The sequence below is a fragment of the Ambystoma mexicanum genome, chromosome 11 (genome assembly GCF_040938575.1).
Source record: "Ambystoma mexicanum isolate Mex_15411 chromosome 11, UKY_AmexF1_1, whole genome shotgun sequence".
Lineage (NCBI taxonomy): Eukaryota > Metazoa > Chordata > Amphibia > Caudata > Ambystomatidae > Ambystoma > Ambystoma mexicanum.
In genome coordinates, this window is record NC_090934.1 from 1,281,143,485 (window position 1) to 1,281,161,343 (window position 17,859).

General features: G+C 46.2%; 1 protein-coding gene across 1 annotated transcript in view; it reads right to left on the reverse strand.

Annotated features, from left to right (window-relative positions):
- Positions 1-17,859, reverse strand: part of THSD4 (thrombospondin type 1 domain containing 4) — a 1,773,455-nt gene that overhangs the window by 1,531,821 nt on the left and 223,775 nt on the right. Inside the window, exon 3 of the mRNA XM_069624755.1 lies at positions 1,837-1,906. Within this exon, the coding sequence (XP_069480856.1) occupies positions 1,837-1,906 (70 nt within the window). The remainder of the gene's footprint in view (positions 1-1,836; positions 1,907-17,859) is intronic.

Here is a 17,859-nt window from a genome sequence, read left to right on the forward strand (position 1 = left end):
GAAGTAAACACCCTTTTCCTTGTTATTGGCCCTCGCCTTCAGCTTGCTTGTTTACTGGCTAGCTGTGCACATTCATTATAAGGCCAGGACACTTAATCACATTGCTGCAAATGCAGTGCATCTCTTCTGATATATGCAATTAGCTCAAGTTGTATTCATTCATTCATTTTCATAATTTGTATATCGCCTTTCATCATGGGTATGGTCCCAACGTGATGTAGGTTGAACACCCTTGGAGGGACCACAGTCTGAAGTATGGGATTGTTCGTGTGTGAATAAGGTCCATTAAAGGTTATGAGGGCTTGGCCAAAGTCCTTACTAGCCACCCATGTCTATTTGGCATGTGTATGGGTGGAGAGAGATGCACTAGGGAAATAAGCTGGATTGGGTGTGGTGTAGGAGGATAGTCAGTTATGTGTGTAGCTACAGTTATTGTCGTGAAAGGTAGCTACATTCTTATGGCGAAAGTGTTGTGCAAAGCGTCATTCGAGTTGTATGTGAAAGCAGATGCGTGAAGGAGGGTGGCCATGCCCATGGATAATTCCAAAAGCACAGAGTGCGAGATGAAAAATGCATTGGTTATAATCAAATGAAAGCCTAGAATTAGTACATTCAGCAACATTCTAAAACACCTGGGTTGATAAATTACGGTGGATGTATTCTGCATGCTTCCACCTATCATTAAGTGGCTACATTCAAGACTCTACTTAACCGGAAAGGCAGCATTCTGCCAACACCTGCATTCCCTGTAGTGGAACACATTCTGCAATCACCTAGAATCCATAACATGGTCGCCCTCATGGACTCGACTAAGTGCAGCACCCTGGTCAATTGCACAACCTTTCCCAGTGCTATACGTTGGCTTGTCCCAGGAGGATAGCTCAGGGGCCACGTGCTCGCTTTGGAAACAAGACGACACAGAGCAACGCAGGTTCGATCCCCGGGTCCGCGCTTAGAAACTTTTGGTTATTAAGCACGTTATAAATAATCTATCATATCATATCACAAGAGATCCTCTGGTGCAAAGGGTACAATCTGTGCAATACAACGGTTTCCCTCACAAAATCCCCAGGGAGCAACACTCCGGTCGCCCTCCTGAAATATTCCAAGTGCAGCACAATGACCAACCGCACAGGTCTTCTAAGTGTGACATGATGGCTACGTTAATGGAGATTCACTGAGCAAAATTCTCAGCAACACTATATCACAAGAGATAACGATTTTGGAAGAATAGAGGCACCGCACAAACACATTCTCATGTGCTAACAACATTACCTACTTTGCAGCCAGCCAATAACGTTGGTTACTATTCCTTTTCACCCCTATGCACCCACTCTTGAGGATCTGACCAATAAGTCGGACGAGGGCAAATACCAGACATTATTGACCAGCTCTACAGTCGACTAGAATATATATTGTTTGGCGTGAAATGAAAGAAGAAAAAAAAGCATCAGTGCTGTATTCGACATGAAAATGAGTCGGAGCTGAAAGCCCTTGAGGTCACAGCAGATGGGCTCAGTGTGTTTAACCAGTGACTGCTAGACCAAGGCTTCCCTGCACTGCCACCAAATGTGCACGAAGGAGAAGTGATTTTCAATTAGCGCACATACAAGGGTGAGCTCAGAAGTGCAGTGCATAGAAAGATTACCTCTGTCCCAATAGCAGTTTATTTAAATGCCTGCACATACATGAAAACATTACTTTTGCACTGGAAAAGGACAGCAAAAGCATTCGCGAAAACAAACCCGGTTATCAGTTTTGACAAACGTTTTCAAATATGTGTTTAATTACATGTAGATTTGGGGGGAACATGAAATAATGTAATTGTTAACATACCTTTCTGTGTTCAATTGAAGGTTGCAGGACTACAAGCTGAAATCCTAAGAGCAAAATGGAACTCAGCAATCTGAAAGAAATATAAGTGTTCATTAAACAATGTGACATATTTCAAAATGCAACGAGTCACACATTCGACTGCAGCGCTGACTTGGCTACTTCCTAATATTTATAATAGCATCCTAGCTCTCTTGTTTGCAATCAAGGATGGTATGCTTTGCTTGGCTGTGTGCACTGACGGCCCATCTCTGGGATGAGGTCAGAGTCCTCCCTCTGGAGGGCCAATGCTGAACAAAACGCTTGCTAATTAAAGCACAGCCCTGAGATGTTGGAAAGCCCACGTGGCCTCCTGTTAAATGATAATAACAATTGTATCAGGGTTACATAAGTGCTTCATTCCAGGTTCATCCCGTTTCTAAGCGCAGTAAAAATAGCTGTTATCAGTATCAACCAAGGAAGGGCAGTCTGGCCTAACGTCAGAGGTGAGCGTGTAACCCCTGAGCTATCCACCCATTGACACACCATCTCCGTCCCAACGATCATCTTCTAATCCATCTGCCCTGTGAGACCCCCAAATCGCATAATTGTGTTGTTCTTCATGCTGTGTTTGATTCTCAAATATTGCCTTTATTGTAGCAAGTCTATTTCAACCTCAGAAACATTTGTTTTCAACGTGAGAAGTAGATTAGCTTGGTTGGGGATCCACTTTCACCAGGTGGTCCACTGCAGCCATTGCTGCTGTTTGCTCATGTAAACCCGGTGAGGTCCCCTGCAGCAGGATTCGCCAAGACACCGGATAGATCTGTCTTCCATTTTGCCTGGGATTTCGCTGCTGAACCAGCCATCCTACCAACCCAGGCACCACCAGTCATTAGAACGAGGTAGGGTCTAGTGCAGTCAAAAACAGTGACGTCTGCATGTGGCGTGAAGGACTGAGGGAAGAGCATTAGTAAGGACTCGGTGGGAGGGGCTGCGTGGGTGGCCCTCAACAGGCACCGCCCCCGCGCTACTGTCAAGTTCTTTTTGGTTGTTTCAAAGCTCAAAGTTGCACAAAGTTTACAAGAGGAGGAAGCTAGCCTGGGCCTTCTACTGTCTCCATAGTGTTTGCAACATGACTTCCTGTTGGGGAGCTTCGGGTGTATTCTTAAACTTGCTGATGAGATTTTTGTTTCCCAGAAACATTTCCCAGAATCCCTCACATGGCAGATCGGGGCTGTAAATCTTCTGGCTTTTTTGGTTTCAGGAATAATTTAGTCCTGGAATTTAAAGCATGTAAATTTGGAATCGGACAAAATGTCTGTATAAAATTTACCGACCCCACCAAAAGTACCATAAGTTCAAACTTTTTGTGGTATGTGTTTAGGTGTTTTGGTGGGGACAGGATAAAAAAAAACCTTTTTTAAGTCTGGGGGGGTTCGGGGATGTCCCCCGCAACAGCCCGCTCACTACAGTGAGCGAGGGTTGCGGGGAACACCCCAAGTTCTCTCAAAAGAACATTAACATTGAAAATAAATAAATAAATAACGGGGACTGCGGGGGATAGTGAGCAGGGGTTGCGGGGAAACCCCTGCATGTTCGCATTAGAAATGTACGAACGTTTTGTGTTTGTGCATTTCCGATGTGAACATTTCCGTCGCGGGAAGTGCAGTCGCGGTAAAATCACATACATCTTGTAAATATGCTGACCTGTACAAAAAAAAGTGCAGTGATGTCCAAGCATTGAACGGAATGACTTCCCCTACTTGGCCTTTCGCCAATGCCTTTTTGTGGCCTTAATCAATGAATTAATGAATGAATTGCTCATTTATTCGGCCCTTAACATGTGCAGACACATGTGTTGCCCCTGTGCTATCCTCCCCGGCCTTAGCACCCTGGGGGAGTTGGAGGCAAATAGGGCATAGGCAGGACCGGCCTCAGGGGTGCGTCACCCGGGCGACTGCCAGGGACGCCCTGCCATAAGCCCCCACTACGCCAGCAGAGGAGCTTTTCAAGGTCTCCCCCAAGCTGGCCGCTTTCATCAGTGCCTATTGAAACATTTGCCCAGCCCCTCATGACCAGGGGCACAATTGAGGGTCGGGGGGTACCACATTTTTGTTTCGCTGCCCAGGGTGCTACGGCCGCTAAAGCAGGCCATGGGCATAGGCTCCTTTAAGCTTCCATTCCCAGCTGTGCCTTTTAGCGATTACTACCTCTTGCAGGGGCCCTTGCCATGGGCATAAGCTGTCTCAGCCATGGCACATAAGCCTCCTAGGCTTGGCACAGGAGCGGCATTAGTCCGGCACTTGGACATCCCTTGTGCTCGCGCACTAGTCACCCCAGCAAGGCTGCACGCTTCATAGCCGGACATACGAACAGTCCCAGGCCTTACACATGAACCCTATGGTCCCGCAGCACGCGTACAATACCAGCACATACACGGTTTGTCAAAAGGCTACCCCTAGGCCTAGCATGACCAGCCCGGGCACTTAAAATTACCCTGTCCTGGTGTCTATATACAGTGGTGGAAATGGAACAAACGTGAATGGGAATCCCACAAGGGCCGGGGTGGGGGCGGAGTTTGGAGGAGGGGCAGAGTTCAAAGTAGGCGGAGTTCAGAGGGCACTGAGCTGGCAGTTGAACTCCGATCAAAGGATGTTTGAAAGTGTTTAAAAATGGAGCAGTTTCTTTCATGGCTTGAAATGTACACACACCATAGCAAGAGGTATCTCACTGTGGTTTGTGTACTCTTCAAGCCATCTTCTCAAGACTACAAATAGGCGAGTCTGTTTGGGAAAGGCAATGATCACCGAGCCAGCAGCTTTGCAGGCTCGATAATGTAATCTGCTCTGTGTGCACAGTGTGCCTTCTGCTCAGTCACAGGGTCTTTGACCCTTGGCGAACCTGGGGGCTGTCCTCGGCAGGGGAAAATCCAGCATTGCAAGAGTGAGGTGGTGAGCCACGAAAAAAGTCCTGTTTCTCCCCCCAACCCTCGAAATTCACTGCGGTAAATTCCATACTGACTCAGTCGTGCCCCCAATTCGGCCACACCCGCCTCAATCTACTTTTTTGCTAACATTAGCGGCAGAAGTTAACTAATGTGCTAACATTAGTTAACACATAACAAACAATCAAAAATGGCATGATCTTTACAGATGCAGGAAACTCATCTGTAGAGGGCTCTCTCCAGTCACTCTGGGGCAAAATACATGCACACCTCCTTATTTGCATATGGATTGCAGCAATGGAAACGGACATCGCAAGGAGCATCTTGGATACTTGGAGGCACCATGCAAGGGACTTTAGAATTAGTTGCCATAAGCAAGCCAAGTGGAAGATAACTTTGTGGTGCAACATATCTAAATTGTACTATTATTATATATGGAACAACTCTATAGTCACTGGGCTTTTTTTTAATAACAGCATGATATATGAACATAAGCTATCAAGCGAATCAGAATCACTTATAGAGCTCCAGATAAGACACAGTGTGCTTAAATGATTTGCCCAGGATCACACACTCTGGTTAAATGGTGAAACCGGGATGCGGACAATTTAAGCAACTCAGCACATCTTCCCATGTTTAGCTGATATACGTATTTATTCGCATTTCATGTGCTTAAATAATGCTTTATTTATATGCCTTGGAAGCAAACCACATTACATAATAAACCAGCCTTTCATAGTAAACTAACTGTACACTATATACATTGTCACAGAAATAAGTTGAGCAATAAGAGTATGGCTTTAGTTTTATTCTCCCCATCCAGCATGCAAAGTCACAATAGCATCAGGCAGATTAATGTGAGCCTAACAAATCCCCCTTGGGTAAAGTCATAGTCATAAAGCATGCAACATTATGCACCCTACTCACTTCTGATCACTCCCTCCCATTCATATTTCGAAAGGGACAAAAGTCCCTGCTAATAGACCGCCCCCCCCGCCAGCCCCCCACCCACCATCCCCTCCCCCCACCCTCCCATCAGTGCCTAATGGCTCACATTCTAATGCTCTGTTTACACAGAGATACGTGAGAGCCCCTCTGCTGCCTGGCGCTCCTTGGGGCATTGTCCTGGCAGTGCGACACCTCTCCCACTGGGCACCCTCATTGAGGTGCTGAAAGGTAGAGGTGTCCCACTGATAAATGTCCCGCAGTTCCCCCCCCACACCCTCTCCCCGCTCGATATGCCACTGGGCCTCCGCGATCTAATATGCTCTCTGCGAGCGCACTGTGCACACAGGCTTTTGTGTGCACAGTGCGCTTGCACAGAGCACATTAGATCACGTTGAGCACACAGTGTACGGTTGTTCGGCGGGACTGGGGCAGAAACAAGCCGGATCCCGAGATCCGGCTAGAGAACTGATGCCGGATCTCGGATCCGCCGAGAGTCGGCCCATTAGCCAGCGCTGTCTATATACAATCTTAAGTTTGGCATTTTAGTGACGACAGACTCACACAAGACATACATGCAGCTTCAACCTGGCACGCAAGCGGCCATTTTGCCAGTTCATGAGACGCTCCATCCATGGCCCAAAGGAAGCTCCATCCGGCTAACACGAGCAGTCCAGCCTGCCTCACAAGCATCCGCAGCCTGAAAAGTTAGATGCCCAAACCATAGCCAGACCAACGGGGCACAATATGTCACGGAAGTTTAAACATATGCTGTGGCATAACATAACATAGCGTAGCATGCGCTGACGAGTCTTTGCTGCGCTGAAATGGTGGCACCAGTCTTTACCGCACCACTATTGTGGCGCAGTAAAGAAGCGTGTCTAGGGTGTGCGTGAGTGTGTGTATGTGCGGGGTAGGCCGGCCTTCTACAGGAGAGCCAATGTTGCCGTCTTGCGTCAGGTGCAGGAGAGAATGCAGGACACACATGTCTCAAAGGAGGTAAGTGCCAGTAGAGGTAGGAGGTCGAGGGGGCTGGGGGCTGAAATGGGGGACCCCCCTCTTCCATACAACGTGGAGGAGCAGTGGTGAGGATCCAGGGACAGCACGCTTTCTCCTTCCACACAGTCTCGGAGAGTGGAGCAGGAACAGCCAAATGCAGCACATTAAATGGCTGTGCAGTGAAGTGCTGCACGGGAGAGACATGGACCCTAGATTACTGAGCTCAAGACAGCACAGCATTTCAAAGCAGGCTAGAGGATAGCGAAGGCAGCATAGGGTGGCATGGTCCAGCCGCAAAGCAAAACCCATAGTATGGTGCAACGTAGCAGGCGTGCAGTGCTGTGGTCTAGCCTAGCAGAGCCCTAGGGTTGTTGGTTCACTGCAGTGGGTGCTAGGAGCATGGAGGTCCCGCCTGCTGTGCCCCTGCCGCGCCAACTTTCTCTAGCATGTTTGTACACCTTTCTTTTCTTTCCTATATCAGCCATGCATATATTGGGTTGGTATGGGCATCCATCAGAATGTGGTTGAGAAGTTAGTGTTCCAACTCTTTTTTTGGAATTTTAGGACTGCAAGTCTGCAGGATTGCATTGAAATTCTGAAAACGCCAATTAATTTGTTCCAAATGTGACTCACAGATTTGGGCATCTTACTAGCAGCAAGATGGCATGGGGATTTGATTTGGGCATTAAATAGACTTAGACATCCTTCAAAAAGCATGTCCAAACCAATGCACCAACACAGACCCCAGCCTAGGTATTTGTGCATAGGCAGGGAGAAGTGCATTTGAGTTCACTCTTTAACAATATTTCCAGAAGCTGAAATACCCGCACCCCTTCCCCGCTCTCTCTATCTCTTTCTCTCTGTCAAACATGCACACATGCACCAACGTTCCAAATGCAACCTTTGCTTCCAAATCCGCAGCCGAGGCTAACCTTTTCACCGGGTGTTATGTATGGAAGTCTTTTGGCTTCCTGCGTTCAATTGTTTTGAAGATTGTCTTTTCTATTTTTTTCCTGAGCTTAAAACTGCTTAACTAGAGCACAGGTAATACAATATAAGGCGCCTTACAAATAAATAAATAAACAAACAAACAAACAAACAAACAATAACAACCCAGAAACCATGTAAAGTATTCATTACAACATGAATTGAGACTGGTGATGGGAGGAGGACTTCATTTCATATAGTCAGACTCTGTGATATCAGTGTCAAATGTATTCTTACCAGCATACTGTTGGCACTTAACTTTTCCCACTAGTTGTTTGCATTTGTGTTTTTCACCCCAAACTGTATATATGGAGGCGTGGAGTTCACTACCTTTCAATCTAGTCCGAAAATGGGTACATACAAGAAGTCAAATGCAGAACAGATGGAGCCTCACTGCTGCTAACTAGGCCTGAATGAACTTTCACACAACAAACGCAATCACCCACATTGTTCGTAATTCTTCAAGCACGAACCTCGGACATACATTTGAATAAATATGTCTGAATTTCCTTCCACGTGGTTTAAGGGGGAACTAATGGCTTACACTCCTATTCCGTCTCAGGGAGCTTTCAGAGGGGCAGGAGAACTTTTACGGAGCCAGGGGTAGGCTAATGAAGGCATATTTAGAGTGATCGAAGGAGGAATTGCTGAGAGAGGAAGTGAGTCACTGGGAACTAGCCATAGATTGATATTTAGGATTGTGTTTGGCTTATTCAGCACCAGGGGTGTTGCTAGGTCTGGAAAAGATCCAGGGATATGCTAATGCCGGGATTGTTGGGACGGCTCCAGCCAAAAGACCAGGGGCTTTAGCCCCCTTAGCCCCTCCTAGCAACGCCTCTGTTCAGCACTGTGTGACGCTTTCATTGAATTTGAGAGGGAAAATAAAGCAAGTGCCATCTCCACAGATTTGGTGAGGCAAGCAGCACACCAACCAATGGTTGTCTCTTGAAAGGGGTGGGCGAGACACGTACCATCGGGTGACACCTGGGAAGAGGCGCGGGAGGAGCCAGGAATCCCTGATGGCAGCTCGTGAGTTGCGCTCACCTGATTTTCCTGGGAGGGAGCAGCAGAGATTCATGGAAGCTGGTAGCACCCAGTTGGACACATTAGGAACACCACCTCTGCACCCAAATAAGTGAGAGACAGAGGGAGATGTGCGGTGTGTTGTCTTTTCACTCCTTAAGCACACTTGATGTGGGCACTGGAGATACAAGAATTGAAAATGATCAATTGGGGGAATCTTCCAACGCACGCTCCACTCTTCCTGTCACAAGTCACTTACAGATGCATGCACCAGTGCAAGAAAATGTGCAGGTATTGCACCATGACAAGGAGCATCCATCAAGACTGACAGAGGAGGGTGCACTTTCATTTCCCCCCAGCATCTCTGGGACAGAAGGGGGAGTGTGCAGAGTGTATCTAACTAAGACTAGGGAAGAATGACATATGGAGTACTTGAAGAGCACGAGGAGACTGAAACCCCGCCCCCGTATCTATTTAGACCGCCCTCTTCCACTGGGGCGACAGTAATGATGATGAGCTAGCCGATGATGATGATGATGATCTAGACAAGCAGTTTGCTCCAATAAGAGCCTGGGCAACAAGCATTGATGTCGGAGCGCGGTGCTACTGAGGTGCGAGAGGAGACCCCCACAGATGCAGAGACTGTAGTATATTGACTAGTATGACTATTGGACCAGTCTGCTGGCAGGCACCTCAGCGCTCAACATTCCAGCCTTGTAAGTAACCCAAAATAATGCGGCCCGAGCAACTCTGGGTCTCTCCCAACGTGCACACGTTTCCGTCGGCAGAAAAGCTTTGCATTGGCTTCCTATTAAGCAAAGGATAACTCATTAAATCCTGACTTTGGCTTTTAAATGCCACTCTCATTCAAGCCCGGCTCATCTCTCAGATCGTGTTAAGCGCAATCTTGGTATTAGGAACCTTCGCTCCTCCATGGCGCCCACTTTCTTCCAGCCAAGATTCAAACTGGCCCGCCTTGGAGGAACTAGCTTTGACGTTCCGGCACCCCTATTGTGGAATCTTCTTCCTGCCTCCATGCGTCTGGCTGGTAATCTCACGTCTTTCAAGAAAGTTATTAAAACACATCTCTTCAACCTCAGCCCGGACTAATCTAGATGTCCTATATTGCTGTCTGCTCCTGTTATGACCTTCTTTTTTCTGCTTCTTTGGTGTTTGTCATGTTATGTTTTTTGTGCGCTCTGAGGCCTACCGGCATGTGGCGCTCTACAAAAATTTAAATACATAAATTAACTAATTGAAGCTCGCCTCCCTACCTGTATGCAATCTCTTTGCAAAACAGAACTCCTGTTGCAGATCAGAAAGCTCATTGCATCTTTACATGGCAGCCAGCATTCCTCCAGCACTCCTCCAGCACATCATACCCACATGAATGCAGTGCTGCTAGACCAATACGAAAGCCAAAAGTGTGACTGTACTTCAAAGAAAATAAAAAGTACCTGCATCTGCCACATTCACATGCTGCCAGGGGACAGTCTACCAAGGGACGGCAAGAACGAACCTGGGCACCACATCAATGCTATCCCATTTACAGCGGCACTGTGCAGAGACACAGGAAGAGGTCAAGAGACATACCACCTTGTACCATCAGAGAAGTAACATACCACCACCAGTCTGCACTATTAACCCTGAAGGTAGTTCAGCTGAACCAGTGCTTGGCACTACGAGTAGCACACCAAGCTCTACCCCCTGCACCCCAGCAGCCCATAGCAGGGCTAGTGATCCCCCATTGTGTCAAGGAAGTGTTATGGAAGCAATTGGTTGTGGGCAAAAATGACAGGTCCCGTGACAGATATTTCCTACTCATTTATGGAAAACACTGGATCTCGACACCTTACGGGAAAAGTTAATCACCAGTGGGATGTTCCTGGCCAACATTTTTTCTCTTGCAAAGAGGCATCGGAATTTTACAACAAAGTTATAACAACAGTGGGGTGGCCACTACCGCAGCCATGGGGGAAAAAGTCCGCTTCACCGTGGACCAGTGGCCAGAGAGTGGACTACATAGCCATCACAGCATAATGCGTGGTCTTTCCTTCCTCCAGCAGCCAAGAGGGGTATCAGAGCAATTTAAGGGGTCAGCCGGTATGTCTAATTTGGCACCAGGCGACCCTGTGTATGCAAGAATTTCAGGCGAGAAGCCACAGAGCTGGTGACATTTGGTCGAATGTGAATGTTCATTTGGGCTTTGTGGCATATCACTGATGGCAGGAGAATCACTCCAGGCCATTCAAGGGTTTATATTCATATATCAAAGGGACCTATGGGCGTCCCACTCTCTCATTTCAATGCCCCTCTCTAGCTCAGGCATCCTAAGCCCCAAGTTAGTAGATGGAGATTGTTTCACCCTTCGTATGCTAATTGCTAAATATACTGAGATGTTGACCTGAAGGCCCCTGGCCTTAGCCTCCTTAACACCCTCAGGCACATCCTAACTTTCCCTATTCTCACGAGTGGTTAGTGGTCTGAAGGGATAGAGGGTGTGTGACTTGCAGACACCCTGCCTGATTCAGGATTCCTCTTTCACGCTCACTCTCTTCTCTCCCTCTTCTTTCTTCTTTGCTCCTCCTTCAGCTCCACCCACCTCTCCTCATTACGAAAAGGACCAATAAGAATCACAAAACACTCCTCCAAACCCCGCCCAACATCCTTCAAGACTGGGTCTGCCCTATGATACTCATTCTCCCAAAGAATAGCAAAATCCACAGAGGAACAGGAAGTGAGTGGGGGCTGGGGCGTACTTCGCAGTGGATCCGTGAGCTCTAGTTGGCTGAACAAACCTAACGGATCACTGCTTCCGATTGGATCACAAATCATAATGCAAATTCGTTGGAAATTCTTCTACGCCCAAAACCTATCCTTTCCCATGGTAGGGACACTTCTTTTCCAAAAGATTTGCCCTCTACCATGATCCAGATTTAGAGAAGTTTGTCCCAGCCTACTGCTAACCTGTGTAGCAGTTTCTCATATAAAGTATGTAACCACCTGGAAAACTGTTTAAGAGGTAAAGAGTGTAGTAAAGTTTGCAAGTTTCCTCTTCTACTGTGTTTTGCAGCGTTCTGTAGTTTTCACAGGTTGAGTTGCAGTGATTCAAAGGGAGTCTGAATTGGAATCCTACAAAACATTTGTTTGGCCATAATTGTAATGCAGATCCCATTTGAAAGAGAGGATTCTGAATCCCTGCTGGTGTTTTGCTCTTTTGTATATCATTGTTGTGTTTATAGTTTCAGCACATAAATATCTTGGAACCTCAGTTGAAATTAGTCTTTCTGAACTTTGTGGTCCTGATGAAGGCCAGTAGTATTGATGCTGTCGAGATGTAACTTGCTAACTCCCATGTGGCCAAAACATTGGAGCATCAACAAAGTTTTGATTTTGTTCATTACTGTAATGCAGGGTTCACAATTGAGGGTAGCTGGGAGCTATGTAGCTCCTGGTTAGCTTGATAGCGAGAACTACCAACAACTACGTTTGGCTCCTCAGGGTAACTGACTGATGCCGGACAAACACACCTATATGAATTTAATCTGTGCATTTGGGACAATCTATAGATAAACATTAGGACAGATCAATACATCATTCTAAGCATAAGGATTAATAATGGACACAAATCTATTTTTGCATCTTATGTGGACGTTAGATTTGCTGGATAGCGAGGAGTTGCTGTTAGCTCGGGGTTATCCAATCCTAATTTCGCTCCCTCTACTGTAATACAATGACACTGCAATATATATCTTGCTCATTGAATACCCTTTAGGATAACTAACTGTTGATTTGATTGAAAGAAAAAATGTGAAAGGAAAGGTTAGAATTGTTGGGCACCAGCAGGTTGCATGTGGTGTGATGAAAATGCATTTGGAAATAAGGTGTGTTGCACTTACTAACCCCACACTTTTGGCATTGTGCTGTTTTATTTGTTAAAATAAGAGAATACACTTTGGCTATATCTGAATGAACTGTGAGAGCAAAACCTGGAGAAAGGGATTCTGTTCAGCAAAGGGATGTGTTCCCTGTGATATGTTTTTTTTTAATGTTAATATGCTTTCATATTGTTATTGTAAAAATCTGAGTTTTGGAGCACCTATGCTTCAAATAATGAGGAGAGCTTGTTGGCTCCATTTCTGCCATTGGTTTGTTAATGTTAATAAAGGTGCTGACAAATGTTTCGACCACTTAGGGCTCTTTATCAAGGCAGTGGTTGTCATTCAATAATTGAATAATGTGTTTTACAGATTACATTTGCCACTACCATTGATGATAGCAGTGTTGCTGAAAGAAATTAGTCCAGGACCAGTCTGTGCTTTTTTAATGCCCGTGCCTACTTTGAGTTGTCAAGGGATAATCCCATTTGCAGTGTGCCTTATAACAGTGAAAACTAAAACATGACACAGAAGGTGTTTGTTGGGAACACCAGGAAACATATAGGATTGTGCCTTAATGCATGTACCCGCCTATTCAACTAGGTCAGGAGTTTTCAACATTTGGCTTTCCAGATGTTTCGGACTACAACTCCCACCACCCCAGCTAGCATAGTCAATGGTGAGGGAACATGGGAGTCGTAGACCAAACTACCTAGAAAGCCACAGTTTGCAGACTCTTGGGTGGCCCATTTTTAATGGCCCTCTCTCCATAAAGTAGCAGCTACTGTTGAATTACTGATGAAATGGCAGAGCACGAGCACTTTTTAGTAGCCAGGGTCAGCTATTTTAAGAAAGTAAAGGGAAGCTAAGGGGCAGCAGGATCAGTGGCTTGTCCAGACTCTTTTGACTGGGGTGGCCCAAGTCTGGCACTGATTTATGCAGGGGTGACATGAAGTACGAGTGCACACACACATAATGATCATAGTTTAGGTTAATGGAGTGGCACCTGGGGTAACCTGGGGTAGCCAATCAGATTCCAGGAGTAGCACGTGCCATGCCAGGCCACTCCCTTGACACGCCTCCGAGCAGGATCGCTAAAGCAAACAACGAAGCATGAGCAACACCATCATTTCCCACCTCTCTATCAAACAACCTTTGATGTGTTAGTTACGGTTCAATTAACTTTGAGCTCAACTTGACCAGCCTCCAGGAAAGTTTCATAAGCCATTGGCCCTCTTGGGAGGATAGCTCAGGGGCAATGCACTCGCCTTGGAAACACGACAACGTGGAGCAACACAGGTTCGATCCCCGGTCCGCGCTTAGAAACCTCTGGGTATTAAGTGCGTTCGAAATAACCAATTATACAGCACAGCCAGTGGTGGTAGCCACAGTCACTAAGTGAGGAAGGGAGAGGGTAGAGATATAGCAAGGAAGAGAGGCAAAGAATGAAAACAAAAAACAAGAAATAAGTAAGGGTAAAAGCAAAGAGGCAAATGGGAAAAGTGGGATTCAGAGAAAAGATGTAAGAAAATCAAAGAGGATGAATGAAAGATTGAAAGGTGGAAAAAGAGGAAGAAAGATGATAGGTAGATGGGAGGAAAGAAAGAAAGAGTAAACCGACGGGAAAGAAGCAAAGAAAAAAGGAACTCAGAACGGGATATGGATGGATAGATTTATTGTTGGGTAAAGGTAGAAAAGGTCAGTGAGTGAAAGGATGGGTAAATGGCGACTGGATGATGTTAGATGTAGGAAGATGGACGAACAGAGAGGATGATATATGGATGGATGAAGATACAATGGAGGTATAAATAAGGAATGTGGATAAGGGGAAGTGGGTGAATGTATATCTATGGATTGGCGGATTAAGGGAGAATGAATGGATGATCAAAGGGTTGATAGAAAGTTAAAGGTGAATTATGTTGGACTACATTAATTTATGGGATATGGATGGACTGATTGATTAAAGGAAAAGGGATAATTTGGTAGAGGGAGAGTGGATAGATATATGGCTGGATGGCTAGTTGGATGCGAACAGAGATAGGGGAAGGATGATTGAATGTGTAGAGGGTGGGAACAGAGATAGGGGAAGGATGATTGAATGTGTAGAGGGTGGGAACAGAGATAGGGTGGAAGGATAATTGGATGGGTAGAAACATGGATGGAAACAGATGGGGTGCAAGAGTGAAAGAATGGGTATACAGATGGGAACAGAGATAGGGGAAGGGTGATTGAATGGGTAGATGGATGAGAAGAGAGATAGGGGAGAATGATTAACTGCATAGATGAATGGGAGCAGAGATAGGGCGGAAGGGTGATTTAATGGGTAGACGATGAGAAAAGAGACAGGGTGGACGGATAATTGAATGGATAGATGGGTGGGAACAGAGATGGGATGGAAGGGTGATTGTATGGAGGTAAATGGATGGGAGCAGAGATAGGGGAAGGTTGATTGAATGGAGGTAGATGGATGGAAACACAGATAGGGGAAGTGTGATTGAATGGGTAGATGGATGGGTACAGAAAAAGGGAAAGTGTGATTGAATGGAGGTTAGTGGATGGGAATAGAGATAGGGGAAGGGGGATTGAATGGGGGTAGATGGATGGGAACATAGATGGGGGAAGGGTGTTTTAATGGGTAGATAGAGGGGAACAGAGAAAGGGGAAGTGTGATTGAATGGAGTTTAATGGATGGGAATAGAGAGATGGGAAAGGTGATTGAGTGGGGGTAGATGGATGGAAACACAGATAGGGGAAGGGTAATTGAATTGGTAGTTGGATGGGAACAGTGATAGGGGAAGGGTGATTGAGTGGGGGTAGATGGATGGAAACACAGATAGGGGAAGGGTAATTGAATTGGTAGTTGGATGGGAACAGTGATAGGGGAAGGGTGATCGAATGGGTAGATAGAGGAGAACAGAGATAGAGTAGTAGGGTGTTAGAATGGGTAGATGGATGGGAACAGAGATGGGGAAGGGTTGTTCTAATGTGTAGGTGATGGGAACAGAGATGGGGTGGAAAGATGATTGAATGGGTAGATGGATGGGTACAGAGATAGGGGAAGCGTGATTGAATGGGCAGATGGATGGGAACAGAAAAAGGGGAATTGTGATTGTATGGAGGTTAATAGATGGGAACAGAGATGGGGAAGGGTGGTTTAATGTGTAGGTGGATGGGAACAGAAAGAGGTTGGATGGATGATTGAATGGGTAGATGGATGGGAACATAGATTGGGTGGGTAAGTGGATGGATGGATGGGCCGATTAATTTCCAGAGCTCCTCCACCACACGTGACTTTGTGGTCAGGTGATGAGCGCTTGTGGTGGCTTGCATAGGAATGTTCACCTATCGCAGCAAAACCTCAAGCGCCATCACTGGGAGTGGCTGCAGTGCAGGAACCCGTCTGCATGGAGGAGGGATTGTGTGGGCTTCTTAGGAGGCCCAGTACGTTGGGTCTAAAAGCGCGTGAGAATTAAATTATGTCCGGAATTCAATGGGCGATTCCAGCAAACAGCATTAACAGTTATTAAAAGGATCGCTGCACATCTATGGGAATTAGGCAACCGCCAAACTACTACAAACTCCCAGGTAATACTACAGCAAGAAAGGGAGCATTTGCCAGGAAATAGAGCGTACTCTGTTTTTGCTCTCCACTGCCTCTGCATTAGTTTGCCAATGTTTGTGCTTATGCGTGTGGTCCCAACTTCGTCCCAGGTGCATCAACACCCGACGCTGAGTCGTCTGCTATTTACATGAAGCAGTGTGCGACGCTGCCCCAGCCAGCTCCTTTCCCCAGCTGCTGCGCATGTTCAAGTCCCGTTCTCCGGTCCGCCTTGCTCCTATCGGGGTAATCGGTGCGCGCCTTTGGGTCACCTGTTGGTGGTCTCTTTGCTCAGTTAGGTAAACTAAGATAGTTAAATCCATTTAAAAGGCTTTCAAATGAACCTTGTAAATGTGATTAGAAAGAAGCCAGAACGTGTGATATCTTTAGCAAGCCCTACTTACTGGTTCAAAGGGGCTAATGGCGCACCTGCTCACTGGGGCGGAACAACTAACAAGGCACAGGGAATTGCTGGGACCCTCCCTTGTTCTGGGGAGAATGCTCGTGACCCCGGCTTTCAGTCAGCCTTTGACCTTTCTCAATCGAACCTTCAGGAAAGCATTGGCTTAGGCTACAATGGCTGGCATTCCTGAAATGCCGGCCATACCTCAGGCCCGGGTCAGTGCTAATGAAAACGGACTCTTAAAGTTGTGTTGCAGTGACACTACTGCCCTCCAGCTCACTGACATAAGAACAAGATCGACGTTCACTTTGGTGTCCCCCAAAAATGATTATGTTATTAAAAGAGCGTCTTAAATTCCACTGTTTTATGGTTCCATGTGTTAACATCCCCGCAAAAATATTGTGATACAAAAATATCACTAGATTGTTGCGGCGATATTGAGCCATGGAACCTGCCGGGGGCACCCCCGCAACCCCTGCATTATTTTTAAATGTGCAGGAGACACCCCCGCTCCCACAAATGATCCCCCCCAAAAATATCGCCTATGTCGAGAAGACAAACGACCATATGTACAGTGATAATATGTAGGGATACCGTTTTTATCTGTGGTCACCTAATGGTGTCACAGCTGTAGCTGATGGTGGCCCATTGTAACCCCATTTGTTGAATTTCACCCCACATATCCCAAAAACAATCAGTTTACGTAAATCTATTGCATTACAAAGATATTTTAAGCGGGTAGGAGGCAATTATTCTCGGTTATGTTAGTTTCACTTTTTTCGGATTTGACATCATGTAAAAATCGAGAAGTTCACAGGTGGTTAAAATCATGTTTAGAACATGTGGCTACACAACCTGAGCCAGCATTGCAAGGGCAGAATTGCTGCCAGCAATGACAGCATTGCACGCCCCACCCAACTCTCTCACCCTCTCACACCCCTCTCTCACCCATCTTTCACCAGTCTCAGGAAATAATGTCCACTTAAAGACGTATTCCACTATTTTTGAATTGTTATTGCACTATTTTTGAAATATAATTGGTCGATTTTGACCAAACGCGCACGATCAAAGTGTGACTTTCAAAAGAAAGGGCCTCATTCCGAGATTGGTGGTAATTTGGTGATAAATCCACCAAATTGCTGCCAAAATCAGCTACTGTTACCGCCACCTGGCCTAGTGGGTTTACCATGGGATTGCAAGTGGTGGTAGGGCAGTGCAATTCCCCATTTTTGGATTCCATGTGGATTTTGCATGGATTTACCGGTGG